The sequence below is a fragment of the Anoplolepis gracilipes genome, chromosome 16 (assembly GCF_047496725.1).
Source record: "Anoplolepis gracilipes chromosome 16, ASM4749672v1, whole genome shotgun sequence".
Classification (NCBI taxonomy): Eukaryota; Metazoa; Arthropoda; class Insecta; order Hymenoptera; family Formicidae; genus Anoplolepis; species Anoplolepis gracilipes.
In genome coordinates, this window is record NC_132985.1 from 5413916 (window position 1) to 5435128 (window position 21213).

Genomic DNA, 21213 nt, shown 5'->3' on the forward strand with positions numbered 1-21213 from the left:
CTCTTACCTGTTACATGTTCGGACAACTGATCGGCATACATTTCAACAATCTGCAACGCCTCTTCCTCAGTGAGATCGGGTGTCTCGTACAAACTGACTGACACTTCTTTGCCGTCAAAACTAAAGGATACCTCACCGCGTTCATCGAAAGTCACTGAATGATCCGTCTGTGGTGTATCATATAACTGAGAAGTTCGTTCCTCGTGTATTGTCGACAAGGATAAATTCCTTGCCAGTTCATGGCCGTTTGGCGATTGAATCTCCTTTGTTTCTTTCTTATCTGCGAGATTGCAAATCAAACTTTATTTCTAAAATGTTCACAACGCAACGTGTAAAAATTGCCAAGTCGCAAAACATAATTTTTAAAGGATTTTTCTTAAAAATTACATGACAGAACAGTACAGTTAAAAATTATAATACACGCAAAAATCTACCTTCAAATCCTAATAAAGATGCGGAACTGCTGACTGTTCCCATGCAATTGATAGCTTCGCAGGTGTAAGTTCCTAAACAACAGGTGCCGTCTTGCCCAGAGATAATTCGGTGTATGTCGCCGGGCTTGAGTTCAACGTTGTCTTTGTACCATTTTAAAACCGGTTGCGGGACGCCGATAACTTTGCATTCTAAATTTACCGCGCCTTCTTCCGACAGAATCGCGCGCAGGCTCTCGAGAAATTTCGGTTTCTTGTAATGCTTGGGAATGATTAGCTTCAAAAAACAGGAAGTGACGCTGTGACCAAAATCGTTTGCCGCTACGCATTTCCATTCGGCCTGGAAGAAAAATTTATTCATAAGCGTTTCTCGCATCATGGCGAACGATAATTATGCATTTCGCGAATACTCACTTGATCGATAAATTCGAGTTTTTGCACTTCGAGATGGCATGTGCCCAGATTCTCCTTTGCCGCGCGATATTTTTCGGACTCTTCTACTAACGCATCGTCTCTGTACCAAGAAAGACTCGGTTCTGGTGCGATACTTACTAAGAAAAAAAAAAAAATGGCAACATCAATGCGACATAAAACTGCGCGTGATAAGAAAATAAATATTTTAATTTAATTAATTTATTTATTTAAAGAAAAAACTAGGCAAATGTATAAGTTACCTTGTACTGTAAAACGAAAATCTTCGTTTATTCTTGCCTCGCAACTTCGGAGACCTTTTATAAATTTTGGCGGTTGATTAGTGCTCAAAAGCTGAAAACGTTCTTCTTCGTTTAATTGATTCTGGATGTCTTCGATAGTTAATTCGGCTGTACTCTTGGCCTCGCCCATGCAATTTCTCGCGATACAGCAATACGAACCTGAATATTACCGCGAAAAAAATGTAGATATGAAATATAGAGGCAAGAAGGAGAATATACTATAATTAATTCAGTAGCTGCCTACCTAATGAATTAGTCCCGGTTAATTGATAGACGTCTCCTGGCTTAAGTTCCTGGCCGTCTTTGAACCATCTCAGCAACGGCGTGGGAAAACCAACGACTTTACATTCGAACGAGACAAGACCTTCTTCCGTCAAGACTGCTTTCAGATTCTCCATGAAACGTGGTTTTCTATAATTTCTTGGAACTTGAAAAATAAAATAAACGTTAATACGACGAAGTTATGTTTATTTCAACTAGCTGTTCTTTTTTTACAATACGTACTAGACATTGCTACGTAGCAGCTCGAAAATTGTTTCATATTTTCCTCGCTGGTAGCGACGCACTTCCATTCCCCCTCGTCCATGGCCTCTACTTGTTTCACCTCGATTGAATATCCTCCGATGCCATCTTCCATTATGTGATATCTTTCATCGGGTTCGACACGACCTCCTTTGTTGTACCAGGCGATTGCCTTCGGCCAGGGTGGTACTTGAACTGTATTACAACAAATGTATATATTTTATATATAAATATACAAATGTATAAATATAATTTTAATATATTAATATTTAAATATAAGAAAACAAATATTAATAAAAATTAAAAAAGTTTATATTAATTGTAATCTACCTCGGCAGGATAGTACGAGAGTGTCTCCGATTCGGCAACATTCATCTTGGAGCATCTGTTTAAATACCGGAAGTGGCCCGGACGGTGACAAAGCATCCGCTGGTTTTAGCGAGCCTTCTCGGCTTCCTCTTCCAACTACGTGAACCTGGAATGGAACAACAACATGTTGGACGTTGAATCGTTGCAGCAAAATTATTTGAATAAATTAATGGCGAGTGTATTTACCTTTGAAGAAGAATACGTTGTTCCCATGCAATTATTTGCTTCACAGGTGTAAACGCCGAGGGAAGTCGGGTCATCGGGGTTGGCAGTCAAAGCAAAAACATCGCCAGCTTTAATTTCCTTGCTGTCTTTAAACCACCTCAGTACCGGCGTAGGTACACCGACTACTTTGCATTCCAATGACACGGTACCGGTCTCGGTGAGCAGCGCGCGAAGTTCTTCGACAAATTCCGGCCTTTTGTAAGCCTTGGGAACTAAAATTCGATCGAATCTGCGATTAATCAAGTGTTAAGTGTTATAGATATCAACTGGACACCGAGTGTAAGATTACCGATAACAGTGAGAGTGGATGTGCACGAGGATCTCCCGCTACGATTTTCCGCCATGCAGGTCCAACATCCTTGATCCTCGACCGTGACGGGAGCAACGTCGACGCAATGAAAATTCCCTTCGTGAACGAGGGAGAATCTGGGCCCTTCATAAATAGGCGAGTCATCTTTGTACCAAGATATCTGAAATTAATAAGTTTATTTAATTTGATCGCAAGAATGTCGTTTGATCAGTCTTTCAATATTAATTTATTTTAATGTGCGTACGTTAACAGCTTTCCTGTAAAAACACTATAACGCTGTTAATTTACTTCGCGTATGGCGGAAGAGACATGCGAAGGAATATCGGAATTTATAGTCTCTGGCACATATAGTATGCGGGCATGCGTAATAATAGTATTAATACGACGCACAAGAAGACGCGTAACCAGTTTCCTTTACTCTTCACCGTCTTTCGCCGTAAGTTCAGGTCATGGACCTCCCGGTGCCCATCTTAGTTCGCCTTTCCCGTTTCGTCTGGTACTGGGATAGAATAAGGAACAGAAATGCCTGACAATAAGTCACCGCTGGGACCATCAGTTCCATCTTCCGGGTTGATCGCGATAGTTGGCACGATATATTATTTGCCTATCTTAGGTCAGGACGTCTCTTACGTCATGCTATGCTTACAGACATGGCTGTCTTGCCAAATGGTAAATGATTTTCTCGTCTCGTTAATTTGCACACAAACTCCTTAGCTAATTAATATTCATAAAGAAAAATTTATTCGCAATGCAATATACGTGCGATTAATTTCTTTTTTAGTATTTTACGCTGTGTATTTTACATATGAAATCGTACCTTCGGAGTAGTTGAACTTCGAATTTCTACCAGAAATCTGGTTCGAGTGCCGACCTTAACCGCAAGATCGCTCAATCTTCTCAAGAAGATTGGGGGATCGCCCTCTTCGTAACTTGCTTCGCTGATGTTTAGTTGAATTTTCTTTACCGCTCCTTTATTGTTTTCTTGTCCGAGTCTTGTTGCTACGAGAGAATAGTAACCCGCATCGTTTTTACGCGATTGCTTCAAGGCTAATTGTACGACATTGCCACGCATCGACAATCGATATCGATCCGATGGAATTGGCAATCCGTCTCGTATTCTGCAAATTTGATAAATCAAATAATATTTAGTTCAAACGAAGATAAGAACAACTAAAAATCTGACACAGTAGTCTTTGTCAGTGACACGTGGAGGGAGCTGTGATATCCCATGTGATATCAGCACACATGTTCAAAAGATGTTTATAAGAGATTCACAGGATATTAAAATATGTTTTAACATTCTATGGATTTCTTAAAAAACATCTTTTGAACATGTGTGCTGTTGGGGATTTTGTAATTTATAGCTGTCAATAGATCGGTTTATATACAAAAATATAAATTGTTGCAAAATTTATTTAAATATAACATATGATTGATGTTCAATCAGATAGATTGTGATCTTTGCCAAATCTATTTACCGTTTTTCTATTAATATTTTTGACTCGCACGATTTGCGATTCCAATTGTCTTGAAATTAATTAAGATCAAGTTTCACGATTTCCGTTCAATTTTATTTAACTTGATTTAAGTAAAGTTATACTTCATGTATATATTAAGAATAAGTATACATATGTATATAATAATTTTTTATTTTTTTCATTAAACTCTCACGTTGATATGTATCGTATACATATATCAAATATTTATCAAAAGTACAGCAAATTAAATTTTAGAATGAATGAAACAAAGAGACGACCCTTATAGGTTTATTATGTCACTACGATAATCTGTTATTTTACTGTATTCTTAACATGCGTGTTCTTACGTCTACGTAAAAATATGTCCGGCATATTTCGGGCACACAGAATGATCTAGAGTCTTGGCATTGCTCTACTGCCCTATTTTTGTCACCTTTTTCATCGTGTGACGAACTTGTTTAGAACTAAAAGAAAAAAAATTTAACAAACACGATCTATTGATTATTACACACGATTGTTCTCTTTATAAAATTATCATTGAAATTCGCGCTGTCGGGAAAACGTAGAACATATTTTAGAAATATCGCGTATGAATCAAGCGTGCAACTTGATGCAACTCGTTATATCTGACGTAAGATCGGTGGGAATCCATTGACGCGACGGCGACGCGACGCGACGTCGTCGCGACAATAATAAATTTTTCCCTATTTACTTTACGTTTCTTTTAAGCACATAATATTAAATGCACATTTAATCGCATTTCCTTGCATTTAACAGATAGTCGATATATGTAAAATGTTCAAGAACACGAACGAGTATTATTTAGCATTAGCGTTATAAAAATATATATATATATATATATATATATATAATTGTTCGTAAACTAATATTAGATCAAGAGCACTTTTTTATATCATCCTACCGGTATTCCGATCCATCGGAGGAGGATCCAGTAATGACACAATTCTTTTTACCGTTACTGCATTTGCAGCAATCACTTCCCATGGTGAATCGACAAGGAGGGTTACACCTTCTTGTCAGAACGTACCGCCGATGACGTAATTGCCGTAAATCGCCCACATGCTTTTACAAACAAACATTTCGGCTCGGTCTATCTTTAAACATTTTTTAATACCGTCCTATATCTTCTCACATTTACAAGTGTTTGAGGAATATCAACAATCACGTGGAGGGACAGCACGTTTCTGCCATATGCTTCAGTTCTCGCGAGATATTCATCTCTGCCGCGTATAATCTTCGGTCATGTCACACTGCGACGACCGCGTGAGCGATAAAATTAGCGAGGTACACATTGGTTGTTCGACAATTTTGACAGCGCGATGGCGCTCTGCAAACTCGTTTCATTAAGCTCGATGCATCGGTATATGTCTCACATTTATCGAAATTACATTAAAATACGTCGGTTCATCTTTAAATTTTATATAATTAAGTTATGATAATATAATGACAACTTGGCTTCTCGATGACGTATAATCTTTGTTTTTTTTCGTTCTTTCATGATGTCATTATCTTCCCTTTAAACTTACATGGACTATTATGTTTTTCAGATGATTTCTCATCACCAAAGACAGAATCTGCAGTAGAGAAGCGATTCCTCGCTTATATTTTTCATTGATGATTTAGCGCAATTATTGATTTTTTCAAGAGAGAAATGCACACCGGTATAATTGAGCTCCAAATTTCAGGATTTCGATCCAATCCAGTGCACTCGATATACACGCATAAGCCTTTTCTATATCGATGGATAAGGGACGCGTTCCGATGCATTAAAAAATCGAATGGCTTAACACCCTTTCTTAGGGGTTCGTCGGTCGTCGCGACGCTCTTTCAGCATCAGACTGATAGCGAGACGCCAACGTCAGACTGTCCCCTCCCAATTTTCCACCTCCATCAACGATTTTATGTATATAGTTTCAAGGAACCGCGTAAGCAACGAACTATCTCATATAGAAGCTAGCGAGAGCCCAACCGTGGAATATAGTTGGACCGGGCAAAGGCATCGGCGTCTCTTTCGTCTTTTCGCGAAAATTTCGAGCGCGGTCGAAATTAGATTACATAAAGTTACGTCTTTGCGTGAGGAGGGAGTAAAAATTCAAAATTTTCGTCATTTAGTTATATCATTATCGTGACGTTGAATAACAAACATTTATCACGACGATTAAAATTTATCAGATTAAAATAAAAAAATACCGAATCTTTGCCACGATTTTGAAATCTGCATTTTTGTGGGACTTTATTTTTTTTTTAATTAATAATTAACACACGTTGTTAATATTGATCTATTTGTGTGTTTTATTTGAGATATATAAGTAGATGAAATCACATTCTGCGAAATAGGTTTCTATATGATTGGAATATATTGCCTCTTTTAAATCAAACATTATTTATCATCAATTTTGTTGATGACTGATATATCAACTATATTGTAATGGTTTATTTTTACTGACAAATACTTATTGACGAAACTAAACGTTGAAGACGTGCAGACGTATTGTTCACGTTCTCGACATTGCTGGAATGACGATCCATGCAAGAATATTGAGAGAAATTATACGCGGCAAGTGTAATTCAGTTCTTCGAAATTAAGTGCGCGACAGCTTAAAATAACTCGCGTTTGATCCTTGGCACGTCCCAAGGTCCTATATAAAATTAAGGCCAATGTATGAGAATGAATGATAACACGAAAATGGTTATTGTTAAAATGTCGCAATAGGAGAGAGCAACAGGTATATGCAAAGCTGTTTACATTTCATTCGATAGAGTAACATTGTGTTATACTTACAAGTCGAATTGTAAGTCATCGTAATTTTCGGATGAAACCAATTTCAGTTCGATGATGATGTCTTCGCCTACGCATCCTTGAGTTGACACGATCTGATCTTCTTCGATCCATTCTGGTGGTCCTTTATTCTTCGACGTAAGATCTGTAAGTATATTTTATATTGCTCGTGTTGCACAAATTAATTTTACTCTGACATTTCTACAATATTAAAGAATATTAATTATTAACTTTAATATCCAAGATTTTGTTTATATTTGAAAAGAAATGTTTTATCAATACCCGATGATAGGAGGATATTTACTGTTGAAAAGCTACCTGCTATTTCGAGACTCACGTGCTTTGCAAAATGGCTACAGGAATGGCGGTACATATGCAAAATAGTAGCATAAATATAGATGACTATATTTCAGTAAAGTGTGGTAAAGCGGAACCACTTAAGAAAATAAAACGTAGCCAATCTATAAATCTTTACGATAGTATCTATCTTCCAAAAGAAGCCGCTATTACTTGTAAATTTTACGATGTAAAATGCGCTCGGAATTTCGATCAGATGCACCCACGCATATCCAGATTGCACCATTAACATAAATAAATATTTTCACGTTTGCTTAACAAAAATTTTTTGGCAAACAACACCGTCGATATTTATATTGAATCAAAATAATATGATTTCGCGAAAGAGATCAATTATGATCTCGTTAAATGTATTTTAAACCGCGTAACCGCGATTGTGCGTTTTACATCGGTCGTAAAGTACCGCGAGATACATGTAAGTTAAATATAAGACAAATTGACTAGCGACTAGCTATTAAAGATAAAACTTTGGAGAAGAGTAAGATTATAAGAATGATAAGAATTTATACATATATACAGAGAGAAAAAATTTACTATTTTTAATATTTTTAATAAATGTACACTATGATTCTGCGCAATCTTTTTACATTATTTTTTTCTCGTTAATGAATTGTTGTAAACTAAGTTGATTACCATTTGTCCTCTAGTTTGAAGCCTATACATTGATAGCGACAAAGAGAAACTTGGACAAAATTATACATTTCTATCGTAATACTTATTAATATACTGCGTAATTGCAATTGTGACAAGCTTTTTCACTGGCAAGCATGACAAAATATATAAAAATAATCCATAATATCCATAAAAATTTGGCACTTTTCTCCCAAGTTTCTCCGTCGTGTATGGTGTTGGATGAACCGGCGATTCACTAACGCCGGCTAATACCGGCGAATTCGCTACAACAACTCAACTGTGCATCTTACCTGTTAAGGTCATCTCGTTAAACGTTACGTAGAACGGACTTTGCGTGCATTGACATTACTCGCCAAGGGCCGACGTGCGTACACGCGTGTATTACACGGAACAGGAAGACCTGTGCACCGTTCACCACCACCACCGGCCAGCTTGTTCCTGTCTTGACCCTATATTGATACAGCACACCCTATGCCACGAGACGTCTGACGGCAGGAGGCCCTGCTCCGTTCTAAAATCGTCCCGACGCCGCGCTCTCGGCTTCGTCGTTTTAACGAAAGAAGCACATGCGCCGTTCGGGATCTACGTACCCTCGTTTTTCCACTCTTTGTCTCTCTTTCGCTGATGTAACTGCGGCGTTCCTATTTTCACTTTTCCTTTTGCTTTTGCTTTTGACGCGCGAAACTAAAATTTATCTCGTAGGTATCTCACACAGGTACATATTTTCAAATCGCGAAAATAAGTGAATTAAATAAGTGCGCAGAATTTTTAGACGGTGCAAAAAAATTATTTATAATACGGAAATTTAGCACGACAGACATTTATGATTCGTATTTCATATAAAATGAATGAATAAGTAAATAAAATTTTTCAAAAAGTAAACTTTTTCAAAAATAATGTAATTACATATTTTTACGTAATAACGTATGACGTAATATGATAATATGGTAAGTAACGAAATAAAACATAGGCATAATATTGGAATTTGGTGAAAATATAATAATAATTTATTAGAGATAATAAGGAATTGTAATATTTATTATAAATATAGCGGATAACAATAACGATTATCGATTGAATTACATATCAGGATGTTATAAATAGTTTGCAACTCTCGATACATTATATCGTTTTAGCGTATGATATATTATTTCTTTGGCAATCATTTTCATAGTTTGATTGGTAAACATGATGTACATAAAATATATATGACCATTTAGTTGCACACACACGTCGGTCGATCAGGGTTTCTTGGTGGACCGCCACCAGCGACGTGGCATCCAACCGTGCATTTCTTCCTGTATTCTTCGATATAGAAGCAGTATGACAAACGGAACCGCCAGGGTTTCCTTCTTGAAGCAATAAACGTATATCGCAGCCATCAGCAACGTTAGGTCGGTTATGTAGTCGACTGTCGATCTAACTGTGTTTTTAGCTTCCAGAGCTAACTGCTTGTCATCTGTCCGTTCGGGAGTGTTTTTTCCCACAATTTCTTTGCTAACCTCGGATTCTTTTCTCGCTCGATACTTGTTGCTCTCGAGTGCCTTCTGCAGCTTCTCAACCTTTGATTCCGCTGATGCCGTCGCTCCAGATCTCTCCCTCGAGTTTGATCTCGACGAGGAACGTGAGGAAGGGCCGGAAGGTATTTTAGATCTACGAGAGCCTTGTTCGTTTAAATCGTTTTTCGCTAATGATCGATTATTTCTTTCCAGAGAAGGCGTGCGATTCCGGCTTTTCGAGGATGATCTCGACGAAGCGCCTGTCGTTCGTTCCTTTCTCTTCGCAGCTGGAGATTGGTCCCGGGAAGACGGTCTACTTCTGCGCTTCACAGTCGTCGCGTCTCTTGCAGGAGTCGTGCTTCTTGTCGAATTGACGCTTTCTTTTTTAGTAACCACTGGCGCTTGATTAGTTTTTACTTGCTTGTCGACTTTATTCTTATTTTTAATTTTAGATTTTAATATCTCATCCTGCTCTTGTTTATCTATTAGCTTTGGCGCAAGTTTTTCTTGCACTCGATGCTTTTGATCCGCTTGATCCTCGGAAAAGGAAGATCTTCGAGAACTGGCTGCGCTGCCGTGTCGCGAATGACCCGCGTATTCCCGAACTATCTCGGTGTATTGATTCACGACCGCCATTCTGGCCTCTGCTTCGGCCGCCTCCTCTTCAGGCGTCATGGATCGTAATTTCGATTGCATTCGTCGACTTTTCGCCGCTTCTGCCGCCGATAAAATGCTATCTGTATCGGATTCCGACAGTGCAGGTGTCTTTAAAACCTCGGACATACTCGAAAAATCTGTGATTTTCTCCCCAATATCGATATTTATCTTTTCTGCATTTTCTTGTTCATATGGTTGCGGTAATATCTTTCTGATTGGTTTTTCTGGAGAAATAGATCTGTCGAAATTATCCGGAGAAATAATTTCTTCCTTGGGTTTCTTTAAGATAGATTTTGGTACTACGTTGCTCGGCAAGACGGGAGTAACCGCCCTGACAGGTGAAGTCTCTAAACTTGTCATTCTGTCATATGAAATCTGTGGCATGTCCGGCTCGACGTGTGGAACTGATCTTCCTCTGGGATGATAAGTGTCTTCTTCCTCCATAACTTGCCTAGCCAGGATTCTTGATTTTAATAATTTCAAATCCTCGCTATCAGCGCTACTAATCTCTTCCGATGATTCTTCGGAAGTCTCGACGCTATTAATTTCCTTTTCTATCATTTCCTTGGCTCTGTTTACAGTAATGGAGGCCACCATCCCTTCTTTATCATCCGTTCGTATCGATTCCTCTCTTTGTACCTCCTCCAACAGCGGCACGTTCGCTTCGTGCCATCTACGCAGACGTTCTACGGATTCATCCTCGTCGCTCCTCCTCCAGGAATCCGCCATCGTCATTTCAGAGGGGAGATTCGGATCTGACCTGGCCTCGACATCCGACAGTAAAGCCGGCGAGAGAAGTTTCATTGTTTTCGGCACTGCTTCGGGTTGGCCCTCACTCGATCTTCGGCGATTCTTTTTGGCCTGCCACGAGGTGATCAAGTTCTGCGTCGTGACGCCAGAATTGGATAAACGTCTTCGAAGAGACGATCTCTGAACGGATTCGACACTTAATAGCGCCAATTCACCGGTTTGCCTCTCAAGCTGCGTCTTCTGCTTGGCAATCTCGGATGCCTCTTCGGCGGCGACCGCTCGATAAAAACGTTCCATAGCTCGTTCGTGAAGAAGCTCGGTAGAGCTGACCGCTGCTCGCATTACTTCTACTACTTGATGTTGCTCGCTGAATAATTCTGGAAGAGACAGTGACATCGGTGGCGGTATGAGATCGTTCTCTTCTTCCGTCAACTCGATTATATCCTGTTTATTACCTAAAAAAAAAGAATGCATTCGTTTAGTACAATTATTGTATTTTTTAAAGATTTTTTTTGTTGTAGAATATTTTTCACGCGCACTTACTTATATCGCTTTCGATGCGAGTTTCATACAATGTGTCGTTCGTCGCGATTATATTTTCCTCTTGCATCGTCTGATCTTGCGGATACAGAACCAACATAAATTCCGAGCTACCGTGCAATGCGTCTTCGTCATCCTCTCGTGACATCTTCCGCAATTGTAGGCCATTTTGCGGTGAAGGTGACATGGATTTATCTATAACGGCGGTTTGTCTTTTTAGATTTGAATTTGAAGATGATAAAAGATAATCAGCTGTGGTACGATTCTCCTCTCTCTGACGTTCTTGAATCGAAAGCGGAGAAAGACTTCTTCTTTCTTTTGTCGTAGGTATCGAGCGTGACATGAAATTTTCTTCGACCGGAGAAGAGACTGTTACGGTTGGGGTCGGCGACATGGTTCTTTCTCTCTTTACAACATCTTGCTACATTGCAAAAAATAACGTATATATATCTTTTACCTTCTAATCTGTAATGTATATAATTAATGTATCTTTTATACTTGTTTATTTCTTACCTTGTCTCTCGCATCTACCGCAGTACTCGATCGGTCTGTATGATCTCCAGAAGAACCTTGACCAGGAGAACCTTGTTGCTTCGTGGAAGCGTGGTCTCTGGATCTGGCTGGAGGAACTGGCGGTTGTTCCTTCTCCAAAGTGTCCGGTGCAAATGTCACTCTACTATCTGCTCTGGACGGTTTGTCTGGCGTAGAAATCGGCGTTCCCAGCCGTTGTGTCGAAGCTGATCGCTCATCGTATCCTATTTCGTCATTTCGCGTTCTAGCTTCTTCTCTCGTTAAACTCCTAGTTCTTTGCGCCGGCATAGTGAAACTCACTTCGCGTTTATCGCCACGAGATCTACTGATCTCTCGGTGACTTTGCGATTTTTCGCTCAGAGACGGCGTTACAATTCTGCAAATATAAAGCTGTGAATTTACTTCTGCGCAGATAAAAAAATATGTCAAAGTAGAGAAAGCCTGTGGACATTAAAGGATACCTTCGTTTAAGATCTGGAATGAAGATAACGTCGCTCTCTTCGCTAGGATCGCTGACTCCGTAAGGATTTTCAGCCTTCACGCGAAATTTATATTCGGAGCCTTCGATCAATTCTGTCAACGTTGCGCTGGTACGTCTGCTCGTCGTTGCTTTAAGCCACACTTCCCAGCCAATCTGAAACAATCAAGTTGTCAAGTTTCCAAAAATTTACGCGCATTAAAATAACATTTTCAATCGCGTACTCTATAATATTCGACGATGTAAGTCCCGATCTTGCATCCGCCGTCATCCTCTGGTTCTTTCCACGATAATTCCACTGATCTTCCTAAAGTCATCTCGACAGTCACTTTTCCAGGAGCAGCGGGCCGATCTGTTGTCAAAAATTAAGAAGGAAAAAAAAAAAAAAAAAAAAAAACTGATAAATTTTATTATAAAGAATCTAATAAATATCTGAATAAATGTAACGTTCACATACCTGTTACGGTGACTAGAAAAGACGCAACATCTTCACCCAGTTTATTTGTGGCTTTAACGATATATTCGCCTCGATCGATTCGTTTGGCATCTGGTATTTTCAAAACTGATTCACCGTCCATCACTTCAAATACATGTCTAGCATCCTTGGATATCAGCTCTCCGTCATGGAACCAAGTAACAATTGGCGGTGGCTTACCTGCCAAAGATACCTTCAGTCTGATGGTTTCATCTTGCTCGAACAGCAGACCATCCTCGTACTGACGCGGTAGCCGTATTCGCGGTGACGCTAAATGCATAAATAACATTCAAGAATTTCATAGGTGCCATGTTTATGTATTTTTTGTCAGCATTGTCACAGTTTATCTATACCTTCGAGAATTAATTTAGCTCTGGTTGCAATGTGACCTGCTCTATTTGTGGCGGTACATTTGATTTCACCCTCGTCATTATGCGCAGTTTGATGAATCAGAAGAACGCTCTTTCCATTATCCGTAACGATCTTGGTGCGTCTACTGCTAAAAATCTCGAAACCGTCCTTGAACCACGAGATTTTCGGCAATGGTGCACCGGAGAATTGTACGGCAAACTCGGCCTATACATGGAAAAAGTTATCATCACATTTGAATTGACTTTAACATAGGCACACGCAGTAATAGATACACATACATACCTGCTCGTTCTCGAGCACAGTCGTATCTTTGAGTTCCAGATCGAAATGAGGAGCGCAAGCTGCGGCGGCCCTTTGCAAGGTAACTGTTAGCGGCTCGGATATTTCGCTCGGCCGCGAAAGTCCGACTGCGTTCTGCGCTCTGACTCGAAATTGATAACGCCATCCTGGCTCGAGACCGCTCAGAGTTAGCTCCGGAAAGGCGCACAGACCGGAGCTGCTTCGTACCCAATGAGAAGAGCCCAGTCGTCGATGTTCGACCAAGTATCCGACGATCGCTGATCCACCGTTACTCGGCGACCTCTCCCATCGTATTGCTACAACATCCGGCTGTGTTTCGTCCGTACCCGATATTAAGATAGGTTTGCCCGGCGGGGCTGGAAGACCTAAGACAATATGCTCAATGTTACCTTATGTTCCAACAAAATGGGAATTAAAGTGTAAATGTTGCTGAATCTAAAATTATTATATATATTTATTTAATTTTCTTCATTTTAATATACGTAATTATATAAATAAAATGTATAAAAAAATTAATATTTATTATTTATTATATATTTACATTTATTTATATTTGCTAGAACGATGCTCATATATATATATATATATATATATATATATATATATATATGAGCATGTATATAGAGCAAATTTTCAACATCGGTACGCGAGTGGCGCTCCCAAAATAAAATACGTCGCGTTTGGCAGTACATTAGAGTACAGAACCGGCGATACTGTCTACCAATTGAGCATTTACCACCATTATTTTTTACTTGTTTTTGTATAATGGATGCAATAATTGTGTACTATTTTAAAAATAAGCATTGTACGACAACAGAATATAATTAATCTAAAGAAATAATTAAAATCAATACTCAGTCTAAACATTCTTTCAACCTACATAGATCGATAGTTAATAGCAATCTAATTTTAGATGTCATCTTGGTGTCAAAATCGTCTAATCAAATTTAATTTAATAATTTAACATTGACAGCTATCTCTTTACATCTTAAATCTATTAACAAGTTACAGGTGTGTTAATTACATTTATCATAAATCATATTCAATGTTTAAAATCATGTGAATAGTAATTCTGTTATCTTAATAAACAGAGAAGAAGGCTATGTTTGCACAGGTGCCAATAAAATTAAAAATATTTATTAAATCATTTATTATTTGATAAAGCATCGAATTTCTTCCTTCTTGATGGTTTAAGCAACATGAAAGTTATCTCTCCAATTTGAACGATTGTCGAGAATCGTAAAATTATATGAGCGAAACGACAGATCCGATCTACCTGGATAACCCCCACGTGTTTTCCTCGAGTTGGTGCCGACGGAGATGTTCTTCGAATAGTTTTTCGTCGTGGCGTTGCCCATTATCGTGCCTCCTCTTTCTCCTTCTCGTCGAGCCTGGCTCGACGATCACTCCGTCCCTGGCCAGTTTTCCGATCGTTCCCGCACTCCGAGATGTCAAAAGTATCACATTGACAACATTATCTGAAGAATGATCCAATAGCAAAATGATGCTGATCTTTGATGATGACCAACTTGGATGAAAGAGAAAAAGAGAAAAAGAGAGAGAAGAAGAGAGAAAGAGAGAGGAAGAGAAGATGAGAAGAAGAGAGATGGCAGGAGGAAAGGAGAGAGATGGACCAAAAAGAAGAGAAAGACAGCGAATGTGCTTGATATAGCGCGAGGCTCGGTTCAGCACTGGCGAACTTCCCCGTGGTCGTCGACTGTAGCGACGCCAAATCTCTTCAGCTTTCCTCGACGTCTATCTTTGTCCCATTGATATGTTCTTCAACTGATTTTCTTTACCTATATTCTCTTTTCGATATATCTTTCTTATAATTGCAAAAAAATTGCTCGATAACATATTTGTTTGATAATTTTTTATATCGGACTAACAATAAATGTCACACAAAGATGTACATTGCATTTATATATCGTAATTTGCATTTGAAGTCTGCATGGTCTACAAGTCTAATGTGTATCAAAAATCTCTCGTCTTATATGATTTCACGCTCGCATCTTATGTAATGGAACCACTGTATTGTAATACAGTTATGTAAATATACATAAACTTATAAGGCGATATCGATATCTCGCCATTTTTGTGGTAAATAAAAAAAGTGGTAACAAGTATGTTCTATCTAATTTAATGAATTATCTATTTTGATTAAATGTATAACATATTTAAATAACTGCATAATTTAAAATAAAATTACCTAAGTAAATCGCTATAAATCTTTTACTATATTTTTATCTGCGTCGATCTCTTTAAGAGAAACTTCCACAAAGAAGTGCATTGTAATGTCGCAGAATTGTGACTACGATTTTTTCTTGGATGCATTTCTTTTAAATGTATTAATTAGTGAGAGAGAAAGAAAGAGAGATTAATTGATTAATCTCTCTAAAACGTATTTACGCGCTTTTTCTGTCTTTCTTAAATATTGAACATAATTTATTTAAATTACAATTTGAATAAATTATAAGGTACGTAAATTATTTTTAGATATACATTATTTTGTTGACATATATTTACTAAATTTGCATATTATTTATCTACTCTGTTTGTATATTTTTGATATACAAGTAGAATAGAAATTTGTTGATATACAATGTATATATAGTTACTAAAAATTGCAGATGTCATAATTTGTTTAAATTTTACTGATTAAATGTGATGTCATTCGCGTGAACCACGTAACCGACATCTACGAAGATGTCTTTTTATTTTCTTTTTGCAATCTCCGTTATTTCTCGCCTAAAATATTTCTGCACATTTCTAAAGAGAGATAAGGAGTAAAAAAATGCGGCGCAGGAGAGACAGAGAGAGACGAGAGGAAGGGAAGGGCCGCGTGCGTAAAGGAGGGGGAAGACACGGTTAATCGGTGCCAAAGTACCGTTGTATCTGAATGGACCAGGGATGGCTTTTGGTTTTCCTGCAGCCTCCGTCGCGGCTGCAGCTTCGCGCTGCACCTACCGCGCATCGCGCTGGTGCACATTCTATATAAATGCACGTGTGTACACCTGCATATGTATGTGACAATTTTTCCATTCGTCATTAACGCGGAACACGTGCGACGACGACTCGAGTCAATCCGACAGTCCCCTCGTTAGTCACGTGGATACGCAGATGTAAAGCACCTGGAGCCGAAACAGCTGCTGGCTAGTATTCCCACTATATACATATCCCACATTCCCGCTATATACAGTCGTGCATACTATGCCGTGTGCTGCGCCTACGCAATGTTTCGTCGTGACACTTTGCAAGTGACTCGAATGCGACTCGGCGTCAGTGGCCTGATTGGAGATCGGTGAATACTGTTAATTACTAGTTATAACTCAGACATTTGTGCATAAAATTTAAAAAAAAAAAATGAAAAAATATACACTTGACAATTGTACAGATTGTTTCTTCTGTGGATTAAATATAGAAACGTATATAAATGTTTGACGTATGTAAATGTTTGACACACATAATTGTTTTCAACTACTGGAATTGTTTACAAAAAAGTGCATATTTGAATGATAATGTGTGTATATAATTGTGAAATGTTTAATTAAATAATATGAAATAATTATAAATATATAATAAATAATAAAATAAATATAATATAATAAATATATAATAAATAATATATATAATAAATAATAAATAATTATGAAATTTATATATATATATTTTTTTTGTCAAATATGATTTTTTTTTTCAGATCGATTATGATATTTATAGAAGACTATTTGAAATGACTTTCTTTTACAAGCAATTATAGAGATGTCTATGAAAAATTTGAAAGCAGCAGATATCTTGGAGGCTCTAGAATCGAAACTCACATATATTCCCGGTGGTCGTGATCGTGACGGACGGCCTTTAATAGTAATTAGTGTTCCCCCGGAACTTGATCCAACAACAAAACCAAAATTGGAATCTCTCATTTTATATTTTATATCAATTTTCAGGTATAAGATATTTCATTGTACACGTGTATAAATATAAATATATATCATTAGTTTATATGTAGGTGATATTTTTTTCTTGATTAATTAGCGAGGAGACGAAAGAAAAGGGCTTGGCTTTAATTGTGGACGCACGTCGCGGTGCTTGGCGCGTAGCTAGATCCTGTATTAGGCTATCCACGAATCTCGCAGGATCGACAGCCGTTTCCGTGATCGTAGTACGACCCGATGGTTTCTGGGACAAACGTGTCGACAGTTGTACTAAATCGCACAAGGAGGGCGAAGTTAGTGAATGAATCAATCGCATAAATATTTTTACTGACACTTTATTTAAAAAAAAAACGTAATTGAAAATCTATTTTTATCTTTTCACTAATTTATTATTTATTGTTTTAGCCAATATACGTTACTTTAACGAGACTGCATGCTTATATCGATTTTTCTCAATTACCGTACGAGTTGGCAGGTAACAAGGCATACAATCACGTCGAATGGATTAAGAAACGTATGGTAAATTAAACATTTTTATTACAAATATATAAAAATTAAAAATAGATATTTAATCACTTGTGTAATATATTGTGACTTACATTTGATTTTGATTTTATAGAAAATAGAAGATTATTCGAAAGATGCATTAGAACTAATATCGAAAATGACAAATTTACATCAAAAACTAAATACTCTTGACGGTATTCGTATGACGCAATCGGACGATGATATAGAATCTTATTGGGAGATCGGCACGGAATTGTTAGCAACAGCGCGTCATATACTTCAATCAGGTCTATATATTATTTTTTTATATTATAGCTTTTTCAAAATTAGAATTACATTTGAATATAAAGTAATAAATATATAATATTAGTAACAGTTAATCATTAGTTTTAAATGAGAAAATATTTCTTATGTAAAAATTACGTAAAAAAATAATATTGTTTAAATAAATTTTGTTTGCTTTTAGGTAGAAACTTAGTCAGTTCTATGAGCAGAGAATCGTCCAAGGATACCTTGGACATGATTAAAGAAATTCATAAACTGCTCGATTCTATTGAATTAAAACAGGTATTTAAGCGTATTTAAGATTTATTTATTTAAATTTGTTTTTCTTTTTAATTAATTTAACATGTTTACATTTTTAGATGGATATTGAAAATTCGTGGATAGAAATGGAACGGAATCTAGATACCGCCAGAATAATCGAAGATCTCGAGCAGGGTGTATCGGGCGTTACCGATTGGATCTTGGGTCCGGCGGATATGATGCTGAACTCTTGCTGTCAAGTTGGCTTCGATGTTTCTTCCTCCGAGGAACTGCGAAGACAGCACGAAAAACTTGAACTTCAATGCCGGGTAAACGAAACTTTATTATTTTTATTTTATTATTTTATTATTTTTATTTTATTATCATGATAATGGATAATAATTTTAATTTATGTTTACAGGAAACATATGGGCGATATGCGGAATTGCTTCATAAAATTGATAGCCTCCCAAAAAGCAGGCTACCCGAAGACTTAAAATCTCAGAGAGATTTCATGGATTTTGTTTGCCGTAGTTTTGCTTCACGACTCGAAAGACGTAGAAATGTATTGATCACTTCGCAAAGATTCTTCAGGCTTGTTTCTGAGGTAAAATATAATCGACCGAATAATAATATCAGTTTGTAATTTACTGTTGCTTACAGTACTTTGATAGGACGAGTGAAGTATTTGAGCAATTAGTCATGGGCAGCAGGGATTATAACTTTTCTCAGGCGAGCGTTAAGCTCTTAACATTGGAGAAAAGTCAAACAGTTTTAGGTAAAACCGAAAGACCCAAGATTCACTAAAAATTAATATTATTTTGTTTAATTCTATTCAACCCGTTTGAATAATTTTCTAGACAGTTTAGAGCGCGAACTCGTAAAGGAAGGCGAAAAATTGTCGGATATTCTTTCTATGCCTGTGAAAGATGCGCTTGGACGCGAAGTTTGCGTGAATTACAACGAAGATATTATTAACGTAAAAGATATATTAGACGCAACAAACGCCAGGAAAAATATCTTTAACGATAGCGTGGAATTACAAAAGCTGTCGTTAAAACAAGTAGCCTTGATACATATGTACGAGAGCGATGCAGAACAAGTAAGCGCGAAATAAAACATAACGTAAAAAAGAATAATTTAAAAATATATAAAAGAATATGATATAAAAGTTATGTATTTTTTTTCAGGCCGTTGAATGGTTGAAGGATCTATTTGACGTACTACTTCGAAATCATATGGAAGTTGGATGTAATACAAAGGAAATACAGTCGCAGAAAGAAGAGCATCAATCCTTTCAGGAAACTGCGAAGGTAAAGCACATACAATAATTAGTGCTTGAAATGCATAAAATGAGGTGAAGATTCGTTTTATACGGAATTAAATTGAACGCAGCTTATCGAAATAAATATTTTTATATTATAATTTAATTTTTTATATTATTATATATATTTAAATATTTTAATATTTACAGGGGACTTATGAGTACGGTGGTCAACTAGTGAACGGTGCGCGCGTATTGAGATTATCTTGCAGAATATCTTTAGAAAGCAATGCTGGAATCTTTTCGAGATTGCGACAAGCTTGGCGGCAGTTTCGATCCGTTAGCCAGGAGCAGCTAACAAGGTTGCGAGTATGCGCCGTCTTTCACAGAAACGTTGAAGATGTACGTAAATATTAAATGAATATGCGAAAGTAGCTCAGGCTATTTTACTAGAACAAAAAATCATTATTTTGCATGTCATGTATCTTCCATAAACTTTCTCTTTAATTTGTTTAAAGCATTGTACCAGATTGCAAAACTTGGTAGAAACAGTGACGCTCTTGTATCGTGGCGCAAAAGACGAGGATGCAATAGCAAAATCGCGTATCAGAACAGACATGAGAGACATCCTTGATAATCGAGAGAAACTTTTATTGGAAGTTGGTCGAATGGTGAGATTGGGTCGCCTCCTCAAGACGAGATTAAAAGAGCCTCTTTATGAGCAACCGTAAGTACGACGAGATGTCACAAAGTGACCGCGCATTAGCATAATTATGACATTATAAGTAACTTCTATTTAATTTAAATATATAACTTTCTATTTAATTTAAATATATAATTAAAAATATAAGATTAGTTTGAGTGATATATACATTACGTAAAGATAAGCAAGTGAGATGGGAAAGGAACCTACAAAAGTAAACCTACAAAAAATATCATTAGAAAAGAATGCGATTTAGAAATTTTATATTAAACTTTCTTATATTTATTTTACATTTTTGTAAAAACTATAACTGAAAAGAAAAGGGAATAAGTAGAATTAGTGAGCTCGGTAATATACGTTTGCTCGAACGCCTACGTCTTTAACAGAGACGATGTGTCAGTTCATGGTTGGCTCTCGTCGAGATAGCTCCTGTAATCTAGGAACGGTACATGTAAGTTTTCAGTAAAGTAACTGAGATTTCATAATGTCTTTGTTCGATTACTTTGCTTATTTAAAGATTAATTGTCATTCCTTTTATTTTATGTTTTCACTTTTATTTTAATTAACCTTCCTGTTTAATTTAATTGACAATCGTAGTACAGTCATGTGGCTTGCGTATTGCCAACTGACAGGCAGATATCTAGAGAAATCTTTGTTTTATAAAAAAATATTATTTTCCTTTAAGCTTACATTTTGTGATAAGATTTATTTAAAAATTTTATTATCACTAATACTTGTGACGTTGTGTGAATGGACATATTATTGAAAATTATTACGATATGTTCGTCACGGATAACGAGGAATTGCGTTCCACAATTTGTTGGCTTTGTTCCATGGTC

At 37.1% G+C, this 21213-nt stretch overlaps 3 protein-coding genes across 11 annotated transcripts in view; 1 reads left to right on the forward strand and 2 right to left on the reverse strand.

Annotated features, from left to right (window-relative positions):
* The window catches only part of LOC140674478 (uncharacterized), a 37790-nt gene extending 29431 nt beyond the window's left edge, over positions 1-8359 (reverse strand). For 2 of the 4 annotated variants that reach the window (XM_072908035.1, XM_072908037.1), the window contains exons 1-12: positions 8129-8349; positions 6852-6993; positions 3388-3688; positions 2550-2730; positions 2222-2472; positions 1997-2141; positions 1649-1861; positions 1389-1571; positions 1106-1303; positions 846-982; positions 435-771; positions 8-280 (exon numbers count right to left, since the gene is read on the reverse strand). In XM_072908035.1, the coding sequence (XP_072764136.1) occupies positions 8-280; positions 435-771; positions 846-982; positions 1106-1303; positions 1389-1571; positions 1649-1861; positions 1997-2141; positions 2222-2472; positions 2550-2730; positions 3388-3688; positions 6852-6993; positions 8129-8141 (2374 nt within the window). In that variant the 5' untranslated portion in view covers positions 8142-8349. Of the gene's footprint in view, positions 1-7; positions 281-434; positions 772-845; positions 983-1105; positions 1304-1388; positions 1572-1648; positions 1862-1996; positions 2142-2221; positions 2473-2549; positions 2731-3387; positions 3689-4970; positions 5905-6851; positions 6994-8128 lie in introns of those variants that run through there. The other 2 variants (XR_012048229.1, XM_072908036.1) reach the window with 2 other exon arrangements.
* Positions 8360-8844: 485 nt separating this feature from the next.
* On the reverse strand, positions 8845-15144 carry LOC140674481 (uncharacterized). The gene is made up of 9 exons (XM_072908044.1): positions 14717-15144; positions 13423-13805; positions 13122-13344; positions 12751-13038; positions 12518-12645; positions 12277-12449; positions 11798-12191; positions 11288-11705; positions 8845-11199 (listed from the first exon to the last, which is right to left on the reverse strand). Exons 1-9 carry the CDS (start codon positions 14796-14798, stop codon positions 9080-9082), a joined length of 4209 nt encoding a protein of 1402 aa, XP_072764145.1. The 5' UTR covers positions 14799-15144; the 3' UTR covers positions 8845-9079.
* A 1318-nt stretch (positions 15145-16462) lies between these two features.
* Positions 16463-21213, forward strand: part of LOC140674479 (uncharacterized) — a 33404-nt gene continuing 28653 nt past the window's right edge. For 3 of the 6 annotated variants that reach the window (XR_012048230.1, XM_072908038.1, XM_072908039.1), the window contains exons 1-13: positions 16475-16741; positions 17141-17387; positions 17476-17668; positions 17781-17894; positions 17995-18169; positions 18349-18449; positions 18527-18736; positions 18829-19014; positions 19071-19185; positions 19268-19509; positions 19598-19720; positions 19882-20073; positions 20190-20398. Coding sequence is in view for 5 of the 6 variants with exons in the window: in XM_072908038.1 (XP_072764139.1) it covers positions 17203-17387; positions 17476-17668; positions 17781-17894; positions 17995-18169; positions 18349-18449; positions 18527-18736; positions 18829-19014; positions 19071-19185; positions 19268-19509; positions 19598-19720; positions 19882-20073; positions 20190-20398 (2045 nt within the window). In the remaining variant the exon portion in view is untranslated. Of the gene's footprint in view, positions 16742-17140; positions 17388-17475; positions 17669-17780; positions 17895-17994; positions 18170-18348; positions 18450-18526; positions 18737-18828; positions 19015-19070; positions 19186-19267; positions 19510-19597; positions 19721-19881; positions 20074-20189; positions 20399-20746; positions 20826-21213 lie in introns of those variants that run through there. The other 3 variants (XM_072908041.1, XM_072908040.1, XM_072908042.1) reach the window with 3 other exon arrangements.